The following is a 24,220-nucleotide window of genomic DNA, read 5'->3' on the forward strand; positions in this document are numbered from 1 at the left end:
ATCCCTTGTCCGATGGGTAGTTTGCAAACATTTTCTCCCATTCTGTGGGTTGCTCTTCACTTTGTTGATTGTTTCCTTTGCTGTGCAGAGGCTTTTCAACCTGATGTGATCCTGTTTGTCCATTTTTTGTTTGGTTGCCTGTACTTGCAGAGTGTTACTCAAGAAATTTTTGCCCAGACAAATGTCCTGCAGATTTTCTCCAATGTTTTCCTTCTTCTCTTTTTTTTTTGAGACGAAGTCTCACTCTGTCACCCAGGCTGGAGTGCAATGGCCCCGATCTCGGCTCATTGCAACCTCCACCTCCTGGGTTCAATTGATTCTCCTTCCACAGCCTCCTGAGTAGCTAGGATTACAGGTGCCTGCCGCCACGCCCAGCCAATTTTTGTATTTTTAGTAGAGACAGAGTTTCACCATATTGGTCAGACTGGTCTTGAACTCCTGACTTTGTGATCTGTCTGCCTCAGTCTCCCAAAATGCTGAAATTACAGGCATGAGCCACCACTCCTGGCTACAATGTTTTCTTACAGTAGTTTCATAGTTTAAGGTCTTAGATTAAGTCTCTAGTCCTTTTTGATTTGATTTTTGTGTAAGGTGAGAGATAGGGATTGAGTTTCATTCTTCTACATATGGATACCCAGTTTTCCCAGTACCATTTGTTGAAGACAATGTCTTTTTCCTAATATGTTCTTGGCACCTTTGCCTAAAATGAGTTCACTGTAGGTGTGTGGATTTGTTTCTGGGTGTTCTGTTCTGTTCCATTGGTCATTGTGTCTGTTCTTATGCCAGTACCATGCTGTTTTAGTTTCTATAGCTCTGTAGGAGGTACATTTTTTAAAATCAGGTTTTAAATTGGTATTTATCAGTTCAAATTTGGCTTATAGAATTTTATTTAATTCTTTTGATTTTTTTCACTCTTAAAATGCATAATAATAGTGACTATCATTTATTTGCTTTATCTGTATACCATACACAAACCAATTTCAAAATAACAATACCAATATCATTATTAACAATAAAACTATTGAATTTAAAGCCCTTTCTGTCCTTAGACTATATAGCTTTACAAGAGTTTTCAGAAAGAATACTATTTTCTAGATTCATCTAAAGTAATTATTTCCTCTGTATGATTATGTTATATTTTGATATACAGTGTCTTTTAATATTTTCAATTTTATGGATTTTTTGGAACATGTAAAGTATTTACATACTCAAGTCAAAATTGCATAAAAGTATACTCCAATAAGCCTTGCTTTCATTTCTGGTCACTTAATCCTATTTATGTCCCCACCCCCACTCCTAACCAGTGAGTATTTTCGTTAGTTTCTGGTCTACCTTCCAGTGTTTGTTTGTTGTTGTTGTTGTTGTTGTTGTTTTCTGCAAATATAAGCAGATCCACCACTCTACCTCTGCCTATTTACTTACCTGTATGCATGTATATTATACACATATAAATATACTTTTATTTCTCCTTATTTCTCCTCCTTTCTCACACACAAGGTAACATATCTATTAGTCACTCTGCATCTTCCCGAGGCTCATTCTTGAATCACTCAGAGGTTATTCAGAGACAGAAGGGCCTGTTAAAAAACTGGGATTTTACCCCTGTGTTAGTTCACTTGGACTACTGTAATAAGATATACAGATTGGGTAACTTATAAACAATAGAAATTTACTTCTCGGCCAGGCATGGTGGCTCACGCCTATAATCCCAGCACTTTGGGAGGCTGAGACGGGTGGATCATGAGGTCAGGAGCTCGAGACCATCCTGGCTAATGCGGTGAAACCCTGTCTCTACTAAAAATACAAAACATTAACCGGGTATGGTGGCAGGCCCCTGTTGTCCCAGCTACTGGGGAGGCTGAGGCAGGAGAATGGCATGAACCTGGGAGGCGGAGCTTGCAGTGAGCCAAGATTGCGCCACTGGACTCCAGCCTGGGCGATAGAGCGAGACTCCATCTCAAAAAAAAAAAAAAAACAAAAAAAAAAAACCAGAAATTTACTTCTCACAATTCTGGAGGCTGGGAATGCCAATATCAAGGCACTAGCAGGTTCAGTGTCTGGTGAGAATCACTCTATGCTTCCAAGATGGTGCTGTGTTGCTACATCTTCCAGAGGGGGAGGAAAGCTGTGTCCTTGCATGATGGAGAGGCAAAAGAGAACAAACTTGCTCCCTCAAGTGCTTTTATAAGGGCCCTAATCCCTTGAGGGTATTACTCACGTGACATAACCACCTCCTAAAGGCCCCACCTATAAATACTATCACACTCGCAATTAAGTTGTAACAGAGGACTTCTGGGGGACGCAGTCTGACTATGCATTATCCAGTGCAACTTCAAGCAAGAGATAATTAGGTTGTTGGTGCTATAGTTAAATTTTATCTCAGACTAATGGGACTTGAAGAACACCTTTCCACAAAAATTATAGATTTTATTATCATGCTGGCTATGGGGTGAAAGTCTGCAGTTAAGTGTGAGATCTTCAAATAGAGATATCTTGTTGGTACTTTTATTTTTTTGTTTTTTTTTTTTGAGATGGAGTCTCACCTTGTCATCCAGGCTAGAGTTCAGTGGCATGATCTCAGCTCACTGCAATCTCTGCTTCCCAGGTTCAAGCTATTCTCCTGCCTCAGCCTTCTAGGTAGTTGGAATTACAGACACGAGCCACTATGCCCAGCTAATTTTTCTATTTTTAGTATTTTTGGTAGAAACAGGGTTTCCATGTTGGCCAGGCTGATCGTGAACTCCTCACCTCAGGCAATCCACCTGCCTCAGTTTCCCAAAGTACTGGGATTACAGGCATGAACCACTGCAGCCAGGCATTGTTGGTGCTTTTAAATGCAAGAAAGAATCAATGGATTTCTCAGCTTTACCTAGAGGTGATCATTAGATCTCTGAGACTGAGTCAATTCTCCTAGAGAAAATAATACAGAGAAAAAAACAAGAGACCGGGCTCAGTGGCTCACGCCTGTAATCCCAGCACTTTGGGAGGCTGAAGCAGGCAGATCACAAGGTCAGGAGTTCGAGACCAGCCTGACCAACATGGTGAAACCCCGTCTCTACTAAAAATAAGAAAATTAGCCCGGCTGTAATCCCAGCTACTCAGGAGGCTGAGGCAGGAGAATTGCTTGAACCCAGGAGGCAGAGGTTGCAGTGAGCGAAGATCATGCCACTGTACTCTAGCAGCCTGGGTGACAGAGCAAGTCTCCATCTAAAAAAAAGAAAGAAAGAAAAGTCCTTTCAAAGAGGATATGCATACCTCTGAAAACGTTTCAAGGAGTACTGGGCTCCACAGAGACTTCTAAGGGAATTAGTTTACAGATAATCAGCTGTTATGTATTCTTTTCCAAAACTAATCTGATGGTACCACATGTCTGCTTCTTCTCCTTTCCCAATTTATTTTCCACAATTATCCTTCTTTCATTTAAAAAATGGAGGGCACACCTTTCATCCACCCATCCATCTGTTCATCCATCTATCCATTCATCCATCTATTCATTGAAACACACAATGTTTTTCTCTGGTGCATTTTCACTAGCTATAAACACCATTGGAGCCCCAAGAACAAAGGGAGAATTTGAAACTGTAGAGTTTCTTTAAGGAATATTAAAGTGCATGGGTCTTACTTCCTCTGAGTGACAAACCTATAGCAAGACTTCCTGCTTCATTCTTTTTTTTGTTTTTTGTTGTTGTTTTTGTTGTTCCTTTCTTTTTTTTTCCCTCAAGACAGAATTTGGCAACAAGATGGTTGTCACAGATACAGGTATTAGCACATTTGTTTGAGTTGAAACACAAATTCATATTTTCTGATTGATTAGTTTGACAATGAAGGTTATGTTTGTCAATTAAATTATAGTGGAAGTTGTTCATAAATTGAAGGTGCAGCTCCATTGTTTTGGGAAAAACATATTTAAGAGGCACATATAATTTTCCCCATATCAGATATATATTTTATTACTCTTTGTAGTAGTCTTTTCTCAAGCTACTAATAAAGACATTCCCAAGACTGGGTAATTTATAAAGGAAACAGGTTGAATTGACTGACAGTTCCACATGGCTAGGGAGGCCTCACAATCATGGTGGAAGGCAAATGAGGAGCAAAGGTCTTACATGGCAGCAGGCAAGAGAGCATGTGCAAGGGAACTCTCCTTTATAAAACCATCAGATCTTGTGAGACTTATTCACTATCATAAGAACATCACAGGAAAGACCTGCCCCCATGATTCAATTACCTCCCACTAGGTCCCTCTCAGGACATGTGGGAATTATGGGAGCTACAATTCAAGATAAGATTTGGGAGGGGACACAACCAAACCATCTCATTTCACCCCTGGCCCCTCCCAAATCTCATGTCCTCACATTTCAAAACGAATCGTGCCTTCTTAACAGTCCCCCAAAGTCTTAATTCATTTCACCATTAACTCAAAAGTCCACAGTCCAAAGTCTCATCTGAGACAAGGCAAGTCCCTTCTGCCTATGAGCCTATGAGCAAGTTAGTTACTTCCTAGATACAATGTGGGTACAGGCATTGGTTAAACACAGCCATTTCAAAAGGAAGAAATTTTCCAAAACAAAAGGACTACAGACCCCATGCAAGTCCAAAATCCAATACGGCTGTCATTAAACCTTAAAGTTCCAAAATGATCTCCTTTGACTCCATGTCTCACATCCAGGTCACACTGATGCAAAAGGTTTACTCCCACAGCCTTGGGAAGCTCCACCCATGGCTTTGCAGGAAACAGCCCCCCTCCCGGCTGCTTTCACATCTGGCATTGAGTGTCAGTAGCTTTTCCAGGCACATGGTGCAAACTGTCAGTGGATCTACATTCTGGGGTCTGGAGGATGGTGGCCCTCTTCTCACAGCTCCAGTAGGCAGTGCCCCAGTAGGGACTCTGTGTGGGAACTTGCACTCCACATTTCCCTTCCCATTGCCCTAGCAGAGGTTCTTCATGAGGACCCACCGCTACAGCAAACTTCTGCCTGGACATCCAGGAGTTTCTATACATCCTCTGAAATCTAGGCAGAAGTTCTGTGCACCCACAGGCTCGACACCACTTGGAAGCTGCCAAAGCTTAGGGCTTGCACCTTCTGAAGCCATGGCCGAAGCTGTACCTTGGCACCTTTAAGTCATGGCTGGAGCAGTTAGGATGCAGACCATCAACTCCCTAGGTTACACACAGCAAGGAAGTCCTGGGGCCAGCCTAGTAAACCATTTTTTCCTCCTAGGCCTTCAGGCCTCTGATGGGAGGGGCTGCTACAAAGGTCTCTCACATGCCCTGGAGACATTTTCCTCATTGTCTTGGTGATTAACATTCAGCTCCTTGCTACTTATGCAAATTTCTGCAGCCAACTTGAATTTCTCCTCAGAAAATGTTTTTTTCTCCTCTACTGCATCATTAGGCTGCAAATTTTCCAAATTTTTATGCTCTGCTTTCTCTTGAATGCTTCACTGCTTAGAAATTTCTGTCTTTTAGATACACTAAATCATCTCTCTCTGGTTCGAAGTTCAACAGATCTTAGGGCAGGGGCAAAATGCCATCAGTCTCTTTGCATAACAAGAATGACCTTTACTCCAGTTCCCAGAAAGTTCCTCAGTTCCATCTGAGACCACCTCAGCCTGGACCTTGTTGTTCACACTATCAGCATTTTGCTCAAAACCATTCAACAAGTCTCTAGGAAGTTCAAAACTTTCCCACATCTTCCTGTCTTCTGAGCCCTCCAAGTCTCTAGGAAGTTCCAAACATTCCCACGTTTTTCTATCTTCTTCTGAGCCCTCCAATCTGTTCTAACCTCTACCTGTTATCCAGTTCCAAAGTCACTTCCACATTTCAGGCATCTTTATAGCAGCACGCTACTCTACCAGTACCAATTTACTGTATTAGTTTGTTCTCACACTGCTAATAAAGACATGCCTGAGACTGGTAATTTATAAAGGAAAGAGGTTTAATTGACTCACAGTTCCACATGGTTGAGGAGGTCTCAGAATCATGGCAGAAGGCAAATGAGGAACAAAGTCATCTCTTACATGGTGGCAAGCAACAGAGTGTGTGCAGGGGAACTCCCCTTTAGATCAGATCTTGTGACACTTATTTACTATCATAAGAACAACACAGAAAATACCCACCCTCGTGATTCAATTACCTCCCACTGGGTCCCTCCCAGGACACACGGGATGTGTCGAGATGAAATTTAGGTGGGGACACAGTCAAACCATATCACTCTTTAATCTTATGACAAAATCTACATGTCAACTTAAAAGTTTGTGAAGAGGTACATAATTTTCAAAAGTATTTTATTAGAGAGTCCAGTAAACAAAACATGTAAAGTCCTATGAGTTAGAAGATAGGAAGGGACAGAAGATAACCAGAAAACGTCAAAGGCATAAAAGAGAATCAGAAGAGATGGCAAAGAAAGACTCCAGGAAGTAAAGTGTAAAACATTGCAGGAAGGTCAAGTAGAACAATAATTAGAGGGTAATCTAATCTGTGTGAATGCAGTTTCTGTAGGTGGGACAGAGTGAACAGTCTATTTAGGTCATTCAAAAAGTTGGGAAGTGATGGTGATGAAAACTGAGTTCTATCTAGAATATTATCCAGCAAGATCATTGGGGTTATAATTGCTTAAAAAAGAAAAAGCACTTCAATACGTTGAAGAGTGAGGACTATTGAAGGAATATGATCGGGGGGATGGGCAGAAGGAGAAGAATTCACTTTTGGGACAAGGAAGACAGCTGTTCTCTGAAGCTGGCAATGAGAAGAGGAGTTTGGAGACAGCTGAAGAGGAAGGAAGAAGCCAGAACCTCCACCACAAGGTGACCATCTTCTCAGTAGAGCACAAAATGAAGTCATGTGCTGAGAGTAGCTATTTGGGTGGAGAGCAGAGAAGTAGTGAAGGGACTATTTGGAAGAACTTGCGAAGAAATCCATAACAGAGGATTTGGAGAGAGGACCACTTCAGGATCATTGCTCATCCTAGCTTTCTGATGAGTTTTTAAAGTGAAATTTTATCAACACTTCACTTTTAAGGTTTCTATATTTGTCCAGTTTTCTATAGTGAAAAAGGAAGAAAGAATTTTTTTAAAAAATAAAGGCTCCTCACACTCACCAAAGAAAAAGATCAAAGAGGTGCAGACAAACAATGTCACGAGCAAGCGCTCTTGGTACTGTAACGTAAAGAAAGAGTTTATTGCATTTATATGGAGTAACTCAATGTTTTTTAGTTGGTTTGATCAGCCTTAAGTGCTTATAGAGATGTCCTTTTAAATTACAGACTAGTATTTTCAGGCAGTCTATCCATAGCCAAGCAAACCAGCTGAAAGGGTCAGCCATTCAATCTTGCTTAAGTTTTATTGGTCCGGAGTATGATGGTTTCTAAAAATCAGCTTCATAGAAGTCATGATTATAACAAAGACACTAGTAACTGAGCATATATACAAAAATAGGGGGTGAGAAAGTAAAAAACAAACAAAAGAAACAAAAACAAAACTACATACACACATTGCCAAATCAAGATTTTTAAGCAGCAGAGGGCAGCCTTCTCTAAGTTTTGGTTTTAAAACATTTGCTCCCAAAGCAACCTGGCCCTTAACTTCTACAGTAAAATTTTTTTTTTTTTTTCCTGCAGGTGATATAAACAACACTGGGCACTAGTAAAGTGAAAAAGACAGATTTCTAATCAGGAATATACTATAGCAATGAGGAAAATAGCCCAGTGTGAACTGTGGTCAAGTTGGATTTGTACAAAGGTGACTCAGCATCTAAGGGGAGAATGAGGGAATAGGGAGGGGCTAGCAGAGGCTCAGTGGAGCCAGGAAAGGGAAAAAATTACAAAAATCAGGAAAAGGGGAGTTGATCCATGTGAAACCCATCTGAGTTTTCTACCGACATGATCAAAGTTAAGCTCCTACTCTTCCATAGAGACTAGGAGACAAGGGCTCTATCTTCAGTTGAGTTGAAGATAGAGTTGGCTGGAACAAACAGTGGATTCTTTTGGTAGCTTTGAGGTTTTTTCAGGCAACACTTTGAGGGGCAGCTAGGGTCATCCTAGGGATGTGGCCTTGAGCTGTGAGAAACTGCTAGCATTTGTTCCAAGTCTGCATAGGCCAAGGTTGGTACCTAGTAGAGAAAAGGCCCAGCAAAGCCTGGGGAGAGTTTGGTCAAGAAGAGAGTCTTAGTCACAGTGGAGAGTATCAATACTAGTTTTATTGACAAAAGTATAATTCCACCATTTCCTTCTACCAATAGCATAATATTGGTGCTTCTTTATGACTTATTGATAGTAATTCTGCTTAGGGGCTGCCTTAGGTCCTCAACAGAATTTGGGAGACAACTTGAGAAATAGTTATTATCTCTCTCTTAAGGGAACTCTTTGTCTTGCCTTTATCCCTTTAAACAACCCTCAAGAATTGAAGTGGTCACTTGTGTTTCTCCTATGCAGCATCCCTTCACCTTCTTATAGTCAAAATGTCATTGCTAGCCATTGGCAAACCATGCTTTGGAGTAAGGAGGAGTTGTTGGCCTCATTCCTTAGCTTCAGGGTGGGTGTGTGAGCCTGGCTCAACCCATCAGAGCATCACACATCTCTAGCCACAGGATGTTCCAACAGTTGGCTTGGAACCTGACTCAGGCCAGTGACCAACTCTAGGACTTCTGGAAGTGTAGAGAGGACAAGCATTCTTGCTACTATCCTGCCAGTGTATGGAGCCTGGAGCTGTAGGGGCTTCCTAGAGGAAAGGGAATCAACCAAAAAAAGGAGAGACCAAGACCTGATGACATTTCTGAAACCCTGGATCCAATCATTTCATGTTTGTTTTATGTTAGTTTATTATGAAACATTTCAGATATTCAAGAGGATTATTGTAATGAATACCAATGTACTCATCAGGCAGTTTGAGAAATAAAAGATTGCCAATGAAACTAAGTAAGCACATAGACTCTTTAGTTAGATAGGTCAGTAAATCCACTTTGTGTAAGTCAGTTTGAGTTGTGGCTCTGTCCCTTGAAACAAAAGAACTCAAATGGAGTTTATATGTGTGCAATAAAGCCTGTCCAAAAGACAATCTAGAGGCAAAGTGTAAAACTAAATAAATATTAAATGAATCAACCAATCAAAGCAAAGGGTATCAGACACAGTTTTTGTTGGAAATAATGCACCCTATTCAAGCTAACTTTGCACATTTTTTTTTTTTAGATGGAGTTTTGCTTTTGTTGCCCAAGCTGGAGTGCAATGGCACCATCTCCGCTCGCTGCAACTTCCGCTTCCCAGGTTCAAGCTATTCTCTTACCTCAGCCTCCCAAATAGCTGGGATTACAGGTAGGCACCACCACGCCCAGCTAATTTTTTGTATTTTTAGTAGAAACGGGATTTCACCATGTTAGCCAGGCTGGTCTCGAACTTCTGACCTCAAGTGATCCATCTGCCTCAGCCTCTCAAATTGCTAGGATTACAGGTGTGAGCCACCACACCCAGCCAACTTTGCACCCTTTTTAAACCTGAGGACAGAATGTCCCAGTGACCCTGGCCCCTATACTTGCCTACAGTTGTCTTGTCTTGACACTCTGCTGCCTGAATCAGCTGAAAGCCCTTTGTATTACACAGAAATGTTCTTTTTTGACCAACCCTAAAGGCCATACTTAGAAGCAGAAAATATGAAACAACCCCTGGCTCTGACCTTGTCTCCATCAGCCATCCAGTGTCTGGTCCACACTACAGCCCTGCCAGCTTCCTGACAAGCTGTGCATTTCTCATGGCACTTTCCACACCTGTTCTGCTGACCTCGGAGCCCCCCAGAATGGGCTTTGTAATTTCTCAACAAGCTGGAAAAGCTCAGTGTGGATTCACTTCCCCTGAGAGCCTCATCAAAGAGTGGGGATCTTGCCATTTCTACACTAGCTAAGCCTGCACATGCTGTCTAGTTTTCCAAAACAATTTACAGGCACACAGTTAGATGATCAAATTCTTAAAAAGAACAAGAATGATTAACAAAAACAAACCAGGATGATGGTTACTCTCGAAACGAAGGATGAGAACATCATGGGGTGGGGCAAATTTGGGTTTCCAAAGTAGTGGTGATTTTCAATTTCTTTACCTGAGTGTACTTATTTGTTATCCTCTAAACTATATATGTATATTTGTATGTGTGTAAATACTTGTGTATATATATAGATAGATATATAAAATACACATACAAGTGCTGCATATGGTGTGTGATGTGTATTTATGTTTAACACCATAAAGTTTATTATTTCAGCCCAAGATTACTCTCCAAGAATAATCCCTATTTTTTCATTTATTAATAAGCAACATTTATTGATCCCATTTTACATGACGTGACAGACACTGATAAATCAGACAGCAGTGAACAAGAAAGACATATCCCATCTTCTCATGAACTTAGCACTAAGTTTAGGAGGGACAAGAGTAACACAAAATATCGAAGTATTAGATAGTGCTACAAGCTATTATGAAAATGGAACAAGTTGGTATGAAAGTGAGCATCAGTGTGTGTGGGGTAACAGGGAGTGCCAGCATGTGCAGGGTGACAGTGAGAGCATGTGCAGAGATGAGAGCGACGATGTGTGTAGGGGTGACATGTTTGTGTGTAGGGCTAACTATGATAATCGGCATAGGGATGAAGTGAGAGTATGTGTAGGGGTGACAGTGACTGACAGTATGTTTAGAGGTGACAGAGAGTGAGTGTGTGTAGAGGTAACAGTGAGTGACAATGTGTATAGTGGTAACAGTGAGAGCATGTGCAGCTGTGACAGGGAGTGACAGTGTGTGTAACGTGGCCATGTGTGGCAATATATATGGGGTGACAGTGAGTGGCAATTTGTGTAGGGGTGACAGAGTAAGTGTAGGTATGACAGTGAATGACAATATATGTAGGGGTGACAGTGAGGGGCAGCATGTGTAGAGGTGACAGTGAGTGACAGAATGTGTAGGGGTGACAGTGAGGGGCAGCATGTGTAGAGGTGACAGTGAGTGACAGAATGTGTAGGGGTGACAGTGAGTGACAGCATGTGTAGGGGTGACAGTGAGGGGCAGCATGTGTAGGGGTGACAGTGAGTGACAGCATGTGTAGGGGTGACAGTGAGGGGCAGCATGTGTAGGGGTGACAGCAAGTGACAGCATGTGTAGGGGTGACAGTGAATGACAGCATGTTTAGGGGTCACAGGAGCAGCATGTACGGGGTGACACGGAGTGACAGCATGTGTAGAAGTGATAGTGAATGACAGCATGTGTAGGGGTGACAGTGAGGGACTGTATGTTTAGGGGTGACAGGGAGTAATAGCATGTATAGAGGTGACAGTGAGGGGCAGCTTATGTAGGGGTGACAGAGAGGGGCAGCCTGTGTAGGAGTGATGGTGAATGACAGCATGGGTAGGGGTGACAGAGAGGGGCAGCCTGTGTGGGGGTGTCAGTGAGGGCATGTGTGTGAAGGTGAGATGGAGTGACAGCATGTGTAGTGATAACAGTGAGAGCATCTGCAGGAATGATAATGTATGTAGAGTTGACAGTGAGTGACAGTCTGTGTGTGGGTGACCGTGACAGTGTATATGGGTTGATAGTGAGTGAGAGCATCTGTTGGGGTGCACTTCAAACTGGGCAGGTCACGGAAATCCTCGCTGGGGAGGGGATATGGAAGAGGAAGCCTCAGTGAGAAGGATGCAGGCATGGGAGGATTTAGGAGAAGAGCAGCATGGTAATGGGCACAGCTAGTGCAGGGCCTAAGGCAGGAAAGAACTGGGCGCACAGGAGGTGCAGGAAACAAGGGTCACTGGAGGCTAGCAACCTGGGAAGGACGCAGGAGGAAATAATAGCAAGAGGCAGCCGCCAGAGCATGGAGAGCCTTATAGCCTGTATTAGGGGTTGGGGTTTAATTCTAAGACCATAGGTAGCCAGTAAAGGGTCTTATTGCAGGGGGGCTGATGTGATTTGATTTATAATTTGGGAAATACCTCTCTGTCAGCCGAAGGATGACGTGTTGTAGCATCGCCAGCGTAGGAAGAGCAGGAAAAGGCTATTGCAGTTGTGCAGGCAAGAGATGGTGTGATCTGGAGTACAGACATGTCCTTGCGTATGCAGAGACGTGGGCCGCCTCTATTTGGAGCAGCCCGCTAAGTCCAGTCAGAGGTAAACATGAGGTCGTTTCCGTGAATCTGCATAATAGTAGCAAGGGTCCCCATACTTAAGCCCTGTTTTGAGCATGTCACTCCCCAACTGAGAACTGTAAAGAACAAAAATTCTAATCACGAGCTTCATGATCTTACAGCTCAGCATCTCATTTTTACATCTCCTCAATTACTTATTAAAACCTCTCGTACTTTCTTAAAACCTGGGCAAGAGCTCTGCTCTAGTCCGTCAATATTCCACAGTCAGAACACTGTCTTTAGCTCAGATCGGATGGTGTGAAATAAATAGGAATTTGACTTTATCCCCTTTGGAATAAAGCACATTTTAATCTAGGACTTCGTTATAGGAATTTAGATAAGCAAAGTAAAAATAAGAGGGTAGTTCATAGTACTGCAGAGGTACTATGCACAGGCTCTAGACTTAAAAGCACAGGCTCTAGACTCAAATTGTGTGATCCAAGTTGGAATTTAAACTCTGGCATAAGCTGTATGAACTTGGCTTGGTAATTCAATTGATCTGTGTGTCAGTTTCCTCATCTCCAAACTAGTGAATAATACTCATCCACGTGCTTGTTGTGGGGATTAAAAAAGGAAACCCATGTAAAGGGATTAGAGAAATGTTTGACTTATGTTCAGTGCCCAATAAATGTGAAGTATTAGTGCCATTTTAGCCAGTATGCAAATTCCTGGGTTCTTTTTTTTTTTTTTTTTTTTTTTTTTCCACACGGAGTTCCGCTTTGTTGCCCAGGCTGGAGTGCAATGGTGTGATCTCAGCTCACTGCAACCTCCACCTCCCCGGTTCAAGCGATTCTCCTGCCTCAGCCTCCCGAGTAGCTGGGATTACAGGAGGCTGCCACCATGCCTGGCTGATATTTTTGTATTTTTAGTGGAGACAGGGTATCACCATGTTGGCCAGGCTGGTCTCAAACTCCTGACCTCAGGTGATCCGCCTGCCTCGGCCTCCCAAACTCTTGGGATTACAGGCGTGAGCTATTGCGCCCGGCCCTGGGTTCTTTCTTTTTAGTGATGTATATTCCTCTGATGAACTTTAAGCACTTTGCAGTTGTTTTTCTTGCAACACTGTCTCTTAAGTTCCCTTTTCATATGAAGAAACCCAAAGTAAAGAGTTAAGTGGTTTACTGAAGAGGGTACTGCAGAGAGTCACACAATATTAGCAGGGGACATCTACATACCCAAGGGACTTTAAAAAATACTAATGCTTGAGTTACACCCTCAGAGATTTTGCTTTCATTTTTATGGTCTGGAACCTAAGCACTCATATTTTTACAAATTCCTCAGGAGATTCCAGTGAGCAACTGGACCTAAGAATCTTTGACTTCTTAAAATCCATTTTACAGATGAGGAAATTGAGATACTCTGTGATTGAATGACTGGCCCAAATTAATCAATGTCAGGGATAGAAATAGACTCTGAGGACAACACAGAGGTAGACTTAAAATTCTAATACATTAATAAAAGGAGCATATCCTGGTAAGTGATACGTCTCTTAAGAAAGACCATTGTGACTTTAGCCTAATCTATAGTTAATATATCCAAGAAGAAGGTGATGTCTACGTGGAAGCACAAAGCAGGTATAGCAGGAGCATCACACTGGCTTACCTGAGACCATGAAACATTTGTGCTGTACCCCAGTGGTCTCAGTTCTGGGTGAATGTTTACCAGTGTCCATCTAAAGATGAATTGGCTTTCAAAGTATGTTTCCTATGGGAGAATAAAAGGCGGGGGCCTGATTATCAGGTCCCATTTAGACAGATCCCCTGCCCTACCCACTCTTTTAGTGTTTGTTTTCTTATTTTCTTCACCCTCTGCTTCTCCTTACCAAAATAGAATTACGCAGGGCACCATCTCATTTTGTAAAAAGAGCAGATCTAAAGCTGTTACTTTTCTCTGCCTCCCTTTCACTGATTCTCGGAATCAGTGTACACCTGAGATCATGCAGGGTCTTAAAGCAAAGGGTTTAGGGTGATATTTTCCTTTAATGAGCTAGCCTCCAAACGCAGCCAGTTTTGAAATGGTAATAGTGATTGACGCTGTCTGTGGGAGAAAAGTTCCTGGGAATCCAGTAGTTTTCTCATCTAGCCCGGCTACATGTGCAGTTTCAAAACATCCCTAGTCATGTAAAAATTATAATATGTGGCTGGGTGCGGTGGCTAAAGCCTGTAATTTCAGCACTTTGGGAGAGCAAAGTGGGCAGATCGCTTGAGTCCAGGAGTTCTAGACCAGCCTGGGCAACAGGGTGAAACCCCATCTCTACAAAAAATACAAAAATTAGACAGGCGTGGCTCATGCCTGTAGTCCCAGCTACTTGGGAAGCTGAGGCAGGAGGATCATTTGAGTCTGGGATGCAGAGGTTGCAGTGAGCCAAGATCACGCCATTGCACTCCAGTCCAGGTGACAGAGGGAGATCCTGTCTCAAAAAAAAAAAAAAAAATTATAATATGTTGTACCATGCCTTTCAACATTTACTGAAGAAGTTGGCAGAATTAAACAATGACTTATTTGGTGTCTTATGTACTAGTTCACAGAACTCTTCTAAAATGAACAAAAAAACTTGTCATTGTAATAGTTTATGGGTTATATGACCTGTGAAATTATATGCACAGCCTGAGATGAATGATGTATCTGCTATAGGAATACTGAATGATGCAGTTTTCAGTTTTATTCATGAAGAAGTAAAATGTTTCAAAAATTTTTGCATATTAAATGGTTATTCGATTTCTTCAATGTGCATTTAGTTTTATCTGAAGGAATAAAAGGGGAAATACTGAAGGAAGAAGAGACAGCGTTGTTCAACTAAAGTTGAAGCAAGCCTCACTCCATGTTATCTGATTTGCATAGCAATTAGGAAAGACTTATGACCAAAAAAAAGGGGAATTGGACTAAAGGGAAGTATATACTAAACACGAAAATCAATTTCAAACATTCTCTTCTGACTGTGTTGATGACCAATTTCTGTTATTTGTACTTAGTAGATTTGAAGGAAGCTCACGCATACCCCATCCATTGCTATCTCATGGACAAAGAAAGCAAGATTCACATTTGTGTTACTTAATCAAGATTAAAAAGAAATAGGTATAAATTGCTTTACACCTATATGTTTTTGGGTTGTATGTAATCTTGGGGGAACGTATCCTTTGAGTAAGTCAAAATATTTATGATCATATTTTTGATCTCAGAAAATAGGACCCCTTGCTTTGACTGGGTTGAAGCTCAATATTCATTAGTAACTCATTAGTAATTCATCTTCATACCAGCCTCACCAAGCCTGAGGCTCAGGAAGGTCCAAATTAAGTTAGAATTCAAATAGTTTAAAGTCTACCTCAAATTTAGCACAGAATTCCTTCGCTCAAACTAGTAGACCAGCTTGCCAAAGAAGATGGTAATCTGGATGAATAAAAATATATATCTAATTACCTCCATTTTTATAACATATAAGAATTCTCTTATTCATTCCCAATTTCTTTTTGGATTAAAATACAACTTACATACCATTCACAAATTTTAAATATACAGCTTAATGAATGGTTACATAAAATACATCTCATAACCACCACAAAGATCAAGATACAGAACTTTTCCAGCATCCAAGAAGGCTCTCTGATGCATCACCAGGTCTATAGTAACCACAGCTCTGCTGACCTCTATCATATATCCATAGATAAGTTTTATGTAATTTTGATATCATATGAATGGAATCATACAGTGTATAGTATTGTGTACGTGGCTTCTTTAATTCTGCATTGTTTGTGAGCTTCATCCTGATGTTGTGTATATTAGTATTATAGTTTGTTCTTTTTCATTTCTGTGTAGTATTCCATCACATGAACTTACTATGCTTTACTCACTCATTTTACTATTGATAGACCTTTGGGTTATTTCTAGAGTTTTGAGTTATTATGCTTAAAGCTGTTATAAAGAGTAGTGATACTTATTTCTATAGAGTGTGTACACTCAATGAATGAAATTCCTGGGTCTTTTTACTTTTTCTTTCGGCATATTCTCTTTTAGTCCCAGACCATAATTTAATCTTTCTAAGTTGTCAAATGAACCATAATAATGTTCAACATTTTAGGCCAGAGAAGTGTTCCAGCTGGCAAATTTCATGTCTTAAAAGGGTCCGCCAATAGGGTTATGCTTTTCATAGCTCATTCCTATGGGAACCCTAATGGATTTTGCTCTCCTTTTTCCTTCTCCCCAACTTCTTGTTATTTGTGTATGTATATCTCCCCAATTCCTCATGATATAAGAAGAAGAAAAAAAAGATAGACTATTGAAGGAGACATCTAAGTACGTTTTTCTCATCTATTCCGCACTGAGATAGTGTTGTAGTACAACAGAGAAGTGCTGGGTCAGAATGAAGGGACTGGATTTTTATATCCAGACCAGGCTTCTGCTTTCTAGGCTGGAGGCTATGGATTAAATCACATCACTTATCTGCACTTCAGTCAGGGGGTTCATTTGTATCAGTGGTTCCCAAACATGGCTGCAAATCAGAATCACTTGGGGAGGCTTTAAAGTTTGTTTTGTTACAAAAGTGGCACATGTTAGTGGAAAATATCAAATAACACAAAAGACTGTAAAATAAGATATAAACATCTTTCCCCTCACAATCTGTATAATATCTCGTTTTCCTACCCATAAATTCCTAGATGTTGTTCTAGGGTTTTAAAATAAAGATCTCTGGGCCCCACTCCAGATGTAATGAAGGAGAATCTTCAAGGTCCTAGAAATTTACATATTTGTTTAAAACTTCATAAATGATTTTGATAAACATTCAAGTTTGGGAATGAATCTTTTGACTAACATCTGAGATCCATTTCAGTAAAATCCATCCCCTACACTCTACAAATTATGTGATTTAAGTTTGCCAGCTGCTACCAGGATTGGCCCTAAGCATAACTAAAGCAACAATGGTTTTATTTTTACCTCTTCCTATTCATGCTTTCTCTCGTCATCTTTAGCTGCTCAATTTTTTTGCTTTAAAAAAAATTTTTTTTTTTTTTAAATGGAGCTTTGCTCTTGTTGCCCAGGCTGGAGTGCAATGGCGCTATCTCAGCTCACCACAACCTCCGCCTCCCAGGTTCAAGCAATTCTCCTGCCTCAGCCTCCCGAGTAGCTGGGATTACAGGAATGACTCCTCATTCCTGGCTAATTTTGTATTTTTAGTAGAGATAAGTTTCTCCATGTTGGTCAGGCTGGTCAGCTGGTCAGGCCGACCTCAGGTGATCTGCCCACCTTGGCCTCCCAAAGTGCTGGGATTACAGGTGTGAGCCACTGTGCCCAGCTGCTTTAAAATTTTTATAAATCTTTGGGCCACAGAGTGAAAAACTTTTAGTTGGAAGGTAGTGACACGTTCTATTAAAATTCTAGTTACTTTTTGGTTAATCTCATAAACCGATTAGTGTTAATAAATTTGTTAGCTACTAAATGTATTACCTTTCCGAGGTAACGTAATGCTTTATGCTAAAATATAAATTCCCGTAATACCCTTAACAAGTAGCATGGGGTTTGGTGGCTCCTTCCAAAATAGCCAGAAAGATGCTTTTAGTCTGGCAAGCTTTCAAATAAAATTCACATACACAAACATTTGTTCATTTTTACCATCACTAATGTTACTCAGTTCAAGTATCTGAGAAAGGGCATGGGTTAAAAGAAATAGATACTAACTGACACACAAGAAATTGCTAGGAACTTAAATCACAATTAAGTAAAGCGGTTGCTATCATCAATTAATAGGGGAGGAAGATTTACTTAGATGAAAGATCCAGTCCAAATTACACTACAGAACAATAAACTACCTCTTAAGCCCTTTACTACCCAAACCATATAACTGTAGAAGAAAAAGCAGGAAAAGGAAATCTAGACATAACTGCTGTGATTAAAAAGAAACTGAAAGGAGACAATAAATATGTACTTTGCGAGGCCAAAGATTGGGAAGTAGGAAAATATAGAATTGAAGATATAAAAGATAATTGCTACAAATAAAAATGATGCAATAATTCTATTTTGAATATATACAGCATTTCTTTTATAAACTTGAAGAATAATTATATCCATTACATCAAAAAAATTCCATTTGAGGAAAGTGCCAGTCATTTTCCCTCCATTTTATTTACCCTCAGAAAAACTAAGGTAATAAGGGGTTAAGCAACTTTTTTAAGTTCAAAGGGCAAAACCTGAATGAGCACCAGTTGTCCTGCCTTCTAGAGAAAATCATAATTTTATACAAACATTGTATAAATTGCCTTGCTTACAGATGTGTGCCTAGACAGGTGAGTGTGTATATTATTTGGAGGGGTGGCTAATACTGCAGTTAAATATAGTGGTGAGAATGTGGAGCACATCAAATTCATAGCTTCACAACTTCATAACCTCCTTCACTGTAAGATTTTTGTCCAGGACACCACTGTTCTACCTTAACACCTTATTCTATGAGGCTTAGCTCAGGTCTTACCTTCCCTGACCACCCTCTGAGCTGGATGCCTCTTTCCTTTACCTCCATAATCATGTCTTTCTTAGGCCTTATCACTTTGATCTGAAATGTTCTATGGGTGCAGCAGCCTCCTTACTTGGCTTTAAGTGCTGCAGGGAGCTTATTCACTCTTGCATCCTCATCACTTAGCACAATGCTTGGCATAATGTCAGTGCTCAGCAGGTGTTAATCATACGTCCTGTCCTTCCAATGTCCAGTAGTTATTTCAGTAACTAAATCCTCTTTTTTAAAACCACCTTATGCAAAGTTAATCCTCTGTGGTTCAAAAACTTCCAATACAACTTAAAAGACAAATTTTCCATTACTTTGTCATCTCATCTGTCGAATTCATCTGTAATTTGTCTAATTCAGCATCTCCCACTGTGTGAGTTCCCATGAGTTGGACTCCAAGAGATGCTTTTGGTAAGGGTATCTATGTGGGAAGCATGTTACTCAATCTAGCAAGGCAGCCTGTGCAGTGGTTTAGCACACAGGTGCTGGGGGCAGACTGCACGCTCTGTCGGGCAAGTGATTATTCTATGTGCTTCTGTTTCCTCTTCTGTAAAATAGGACTAATAACAGTTTTTCTCCCTCATAGGGTTGTTGCCAAGAGTTGCTGAGTATTACACAAAAGGTTTGGGGTATTTAGTCCTAGGAACATACTGACTACTATTATTAAGCAAAGTTAAACAATTTCTTTTTCTTATTTGGTTTTATTTTGTTTGCTGGCTGTAGGACTGCTGAGAGCCTTTAGCATGCTGATATGCCCATGAATCTCCAGGGAAGCAGTATTCCCCACATTTACTTGATGGAAGAGCTACTAGCATATACCAGAGGTAGTGGGCCTCAAAACATAACTTAGGAAATTCCTATTTATAAATTTAAAAGAACATTAACATTTTCCAAACCCAAATTGGGACACTGATTTGACCTGTATGGCTATAACTTGGGAGCATTGGTACATAATATTAATATTTGAAGAGAGGACTGGTCTGGCAACACAAGTAAATAATAATAATAATAATAAAAGCCCAAGACCTGTGTGTCACTACAATTAAAATATTTCTTTTTCTAAAAAATCAAAGTACAAGTGAGGTGACTTTTATTGATATTAAAGTGGGAGCTGCAAATATGGCCCAAATAAAAAACCATGTAGGCTTTACGTATTATTTTCTGACACAGTTAAAAAATTATTACTTGACAAAGATGAAGGGCCAGACTTCCTTATTCAAAACCTCATGCCATTTATCTTAATTCTGCTGCATCTGATACTAACTTCCTCTAGAGCCAGGAAACTTTGCAAGTATTAAATAACCTGAAAGAAGGAGGGAAAGAAGGAAGTAACCTACCAAAGTGAAAAAAGAGGAACAAGTTCTAACCCAATGCAGGTTTCAAACATAACCAAAAGAACAAAAGAGAGAGCTTGACACGCCAATCTTGAGGTAAGTAAGAACCTGATTTAAGGTATTTGGGTGATTAAACTCTATAAGAAACAAGTTTGTCTTTAATTAATCAATGATTTTTTCTTATTACAGTTTTTAGAAAAAATGCCTTACGTAGCTATAAGGGGGAACCCAATTCACAAACCGAGAGTGATGTTAATGTTCCTTTACAATATGATTATGCTTTGTTGTTACCTGGTTTCCAAACAGAAGGGCATTATCTTACTTGAAAATTCCTGAAGTTTCTCAACAATTTGCTATGTTAAGAAAAATGTCAAATTATGAGGTAACCTGTTGGAACTGCTTTCCAAAATGAAAACAGAGTCTTCTTTCAAACTGGGTAAAGTGAACATTATTTAAGTGTTAAACTATATTTGAACGGCTATTGTTTAAAATATGTTTTTCATTATAGTAAGTCTTTGTTCATGTCTCACAGGTTTTTTCCTCTGACGTTATTTCAAAGAAAATCATGCATTTCTTTTTCTGTAAAAAGTCTTCTTGTCTTTGTCTTGGTAAATATCTCTTAGACAAACAATTTTAATATTTTGGATGTACCAGAATACCTACTCTACATAGAATAACACAGATGGTAAAAATGCCTTTTCTTCTTAAAAATTAAGAGAGTAATTTATTGCCTTATCCTTAGCTGCAGAAGTGACAATAGTTAGCCTTCCTCAGCCCTCACCGTGACTTCTGTTGCAGGCCTAGTATCTTTCAAAAAGTTGATTAATTTCAATCAATATTTAGAGTGTATTTTGTAAATTTATTTCAAATATTCTGGCAAATAATTTCTTAAATCATTAACCATGTATACCATAAAATATCTTGCAGATAATTGGTGCTCATCTGTTTCAGGCAGGAAATGAGGTCCTAATGATTAGAGTCATTTGGCTAAACTTTTGTCCTTGAACACAAGCACGGCTGGCCTTATAAAGGAGTGACCCTGCAGATTGTAATCTTATGTGGCTAACCACACACTTCTCAACCTCAATATTACTCCCAAAAATTCCATGGAGATTAAAATGTTTCTGCATCTGGGGTGCTTGTCCCTGTATTTTTATCAAAATATTGTATAAATTAGCTGCACATCTTATTTAATTTTGTTATATGAAATGTCAAATTAAATATTTGCGTATTAATATATTCTAACCTTGGACAAATTTATGAACGTTCATTACCATTAAACTTTTCATGAACACTCACTGAAAACAGAGCACCACTTTGTGAATTTCTATTTTTCTTCTCATTGTTACTATTATCATCCCATAAGGAGATTACTTCACTCATTAACAAATGTTTAATAGATTAGTCATTCTGTGTCTAATGCCGGCGTTGGTAATACAAAGGTAAATAATACATGATTTCCAACCTTCGAGAACCTCAGAGCTAATCAAGCTATACAAATTTACTGACTGATGCACTCAGTAGCACGTTACAGACATTTGGATAAATAATATTTTGGGGAAATTTTTACCTGAATTCTTATTCAGTCACATTTTGGTTGTAAGGAAGTTACTTAACTTCTTTAACCCTCTCTTCTTATCTATAAAATGGTGATATGAATAGTACCCACTACATATAGCAGCTATAGGATTAAATGAGATAATCCCTGTAACAGTTTTTAAAAGCTGAAGTTCTTAACCAAACATTATTGATGATAACATTCCATAGATGATAATAATCATTTCACAGGCACTGTTGGATCTATGTCTATGTCTAGACTGAAAATATGCAGTAATAATGTTTTGTTGATAAAATCACAATGGAACATGCAGCCCAGTTGAACACTTCCCTTTCTTGCCTCCTTGCTATTTTAAAGCATCAACAGAAAACAATGTAAAATCATCTTGGATGGAAGTTATTTTCTGAAAGCTATGAGAAAACCTGTGATACCAAGGATTTTGAAAATACATTGGTTTACTTTAAAGATCTTATTTCATGTTTTAATTATAAACTACACCCTTGAGTTTTAAACTATCATCTTAAGCAATTAGATGCTGGCATTTGCAGTCATTTTTAAATGCATTATTTCATTCAATAAATATTGATTGGATGCATTTTCTGTGCTAGGTGTTCTGCCGTTCTCTGGGAACATACAGATGAAATGACCTGAACCCTGCCCACCATTACCAAGTAAGAATACAATTCTCTCTCATATAGGTTATCACGCTATAATAGAGAATGGACTCATTAATATGAGATTACAGAGGAAGGAAGGGTTAAGAAAAAGACATGGCCTCTGCCTGCTCCAAAAAAGGATAAGCATGGCTTCACAGAGGAGGTGACAGGTAATGATGATTGCACATGTCTGTACATGTCCCATTTCTTCTATTGTGCTCAGAACATTATCTTTCACTTAAAAATTGTTATCCTAATTGTCAAAAACTATGTGGAGATCTAAGTGATAAAACCACTCAGGCTTGGGCAGGGACAGGATCTTTCTAACGCTTTTTCCTTTCATCACAACAGGTAGTATATTTTGTATTAAAAGCAGAAGCTCGCTATATGCTGGTGTTTAATGCATTGGTGAAAATCAATAATTTTTCTATGTTAGATAATAAGTATGCAATTAACATATTTTTAATTTATAGCAGGTTTCTGGATGGCAGATCATTCAACCTTCTTTTTCTTGAGTTTTCTACTCTGCTGTCATCTTCCACTCATTTCTGCTTCATTTTGTGATTCATTAACAGAAAAGGAAGTGGAATGGAATAAAATCCCCCCAGTACAGTACAATTATACATTAATGGCTGTAATGTGAAGAGCATCACATACGAAGAGAGCCATCTTCCAAAAATAAGTTTATACACTCTCTCCTCTAATTGCATCAGGACTTTACCAGATAATGTTCTTCCAGATCTGAAAAGGAAAATGCCTAAAAGAGCTTCCAAACTCATTTTTGAATAATACTAGGCTACAAAGAATTACATTGTGAATTCATTAAGGGTAACGCCAAACCACTAAACAGCACTGTTTGTACAGAAATGTTGAAAATCTGTGGAAATAATTTAGTGGCCATTTCTGTAGGAATTTCGCTTCTTTTACTCTTAGTGGTTTGTGGGATTGGGTGTGTTTGGCGCTGGAAACACCATGTTGCCACACGATTTACCTTACCAAGGTTTTTGCAAAGGAGAAGCAGCAGGAGAAAAGCCTGTACTAAAACATTCTTGAGCCCCCGCATCATTGGCTTAAGGCATAAAATCTCAGTTGAAACCCAAGACCACAAATCTGCTGTCAAGGGAAATAACATAGACGACAACTATGAAAATGTGGAAGCAGGTCCTCCCAAAGCTAAAGGAAAAACCGATAAGGAACTATATGAAAACACAGGGCAGTCTAATTTCGAGGAGCATATCTATGGAAATGAGACATCTTCTGACTATTATAACTTCCAGAAGCCTCGTCCTTCTGAAGTTCCTCAAGAAGAAGATATATACATTCTTCCAGATTCATATTAGCTTTTCAAAATATTGATTTTTGTTATTGGATGATAAATATTCACTGTAATTTTTCAACAGCAAAGACATGGAATCAAACTAAATGTTCATCAACAGTAGACTGGATAAAGAAAATGTGGTACGCATACACCATAGAATACTATGCGGCCATAAAAAAAGAACAAAACTAACACGGGAACAGAAAATCAAATACCACGTATTCTCACTTAGAAGTGGGAGTTAAATAATAAGAACACATGGACAGAAAGTGAGGAACAACAGACACTGGGGTCTACTTGAGGGAGGACAGTGGAAGGAGGGAGAGGTTCAGGGAAAAAAAAAAACTATCAGGTACTATGCTTAGTACACATGTGATGAAATAATCTGTACACCAAACCCCCAAGTCACAAGTGTTCCTACATAACAAACCTGCACATGTACCCCTGAACATAAAATAAAAATTGAAATATTAAAAATAATTCACTGTGATTTTTATTGTACTGATGCCATTCTTAATCAAGTTCTGATAAGTGGATGGTCTCTGCTCTATCTCCACCTTTCTGAATCCTATGTGTATCGCTGTGGATTAATTCATTTTAATGTTTTGTTGATAAAATCACAATGGAACATGCAGCCCAGTTCCATTGCCCCATCCTCCTTGCCCCAGACTAAATCTGTATTATGTTATATTGATTCTTCCTTCTAAATGTAACCTGTT

At 39.5% G+C, this 24,220-nt stretch overlaps 1 protein-coding gene across 9 annotated transcripts in view; it reads left to right on the forward strand.

Annotated features, from left to right (window-relative positions):
• GAPT (GRB2 binding adaptor protein, transmembrane) overlaps nucleotides 1-24,220 on the forward strand; it is a 41,723-nt gene that overhangs the window by 8,873 nt on the left and 8,630 nt on the right. For 3 of the 9 annotated variants that reach the window (XR_009211807.1, XR_009211808.1, XR_009211809.1), the window contains exons 3-6: nucleotides 9,186-9,308; nucleotides 19,359-19,459; nucleotides 19,909-20,065; nucleotides 22,136-22,198. Coding sequence is in view for 6 of the 9 variants with exons in the window: in XM_058434083.1 (XP_058290066.1) it covers nucleotides 23,050-23,523 (474 nt within the window). In the remaining 3 variants the exon portion in view is untranslated. Of the gene's footprint in view, nucleotides 1-9,185; nucleotides 9,309-19,358; nucleotides 19,460-19,908; nucleotides 20,066-20,275; nucleotides 20,406-22,135; nucleotides 22,199-22,758; nucleotides 23,946-24,220 lie in introns of those variants that run through there. The other 6 variants (XM_058434082.1, XM_058434085.1, XM_058434083.1 and 3 more) reach the window with 5 other exon arrangements.

Source organism: Hylobates moloch, unplaced genomic scaffold (genome assembly GCF_009828535.3).
Source record: "Hylobates moloch isolate HMO894 unplaced genomic scaffold, HMol_V3 SCAFFOLD_23, whole genome shotgun sequence".
NCBI classification, from domain to species: Eukaryota; Metazoa; Chordata; class Mammalia; order Primates; family Hylobatidae; genus Hylobates; species Hylobates moloch.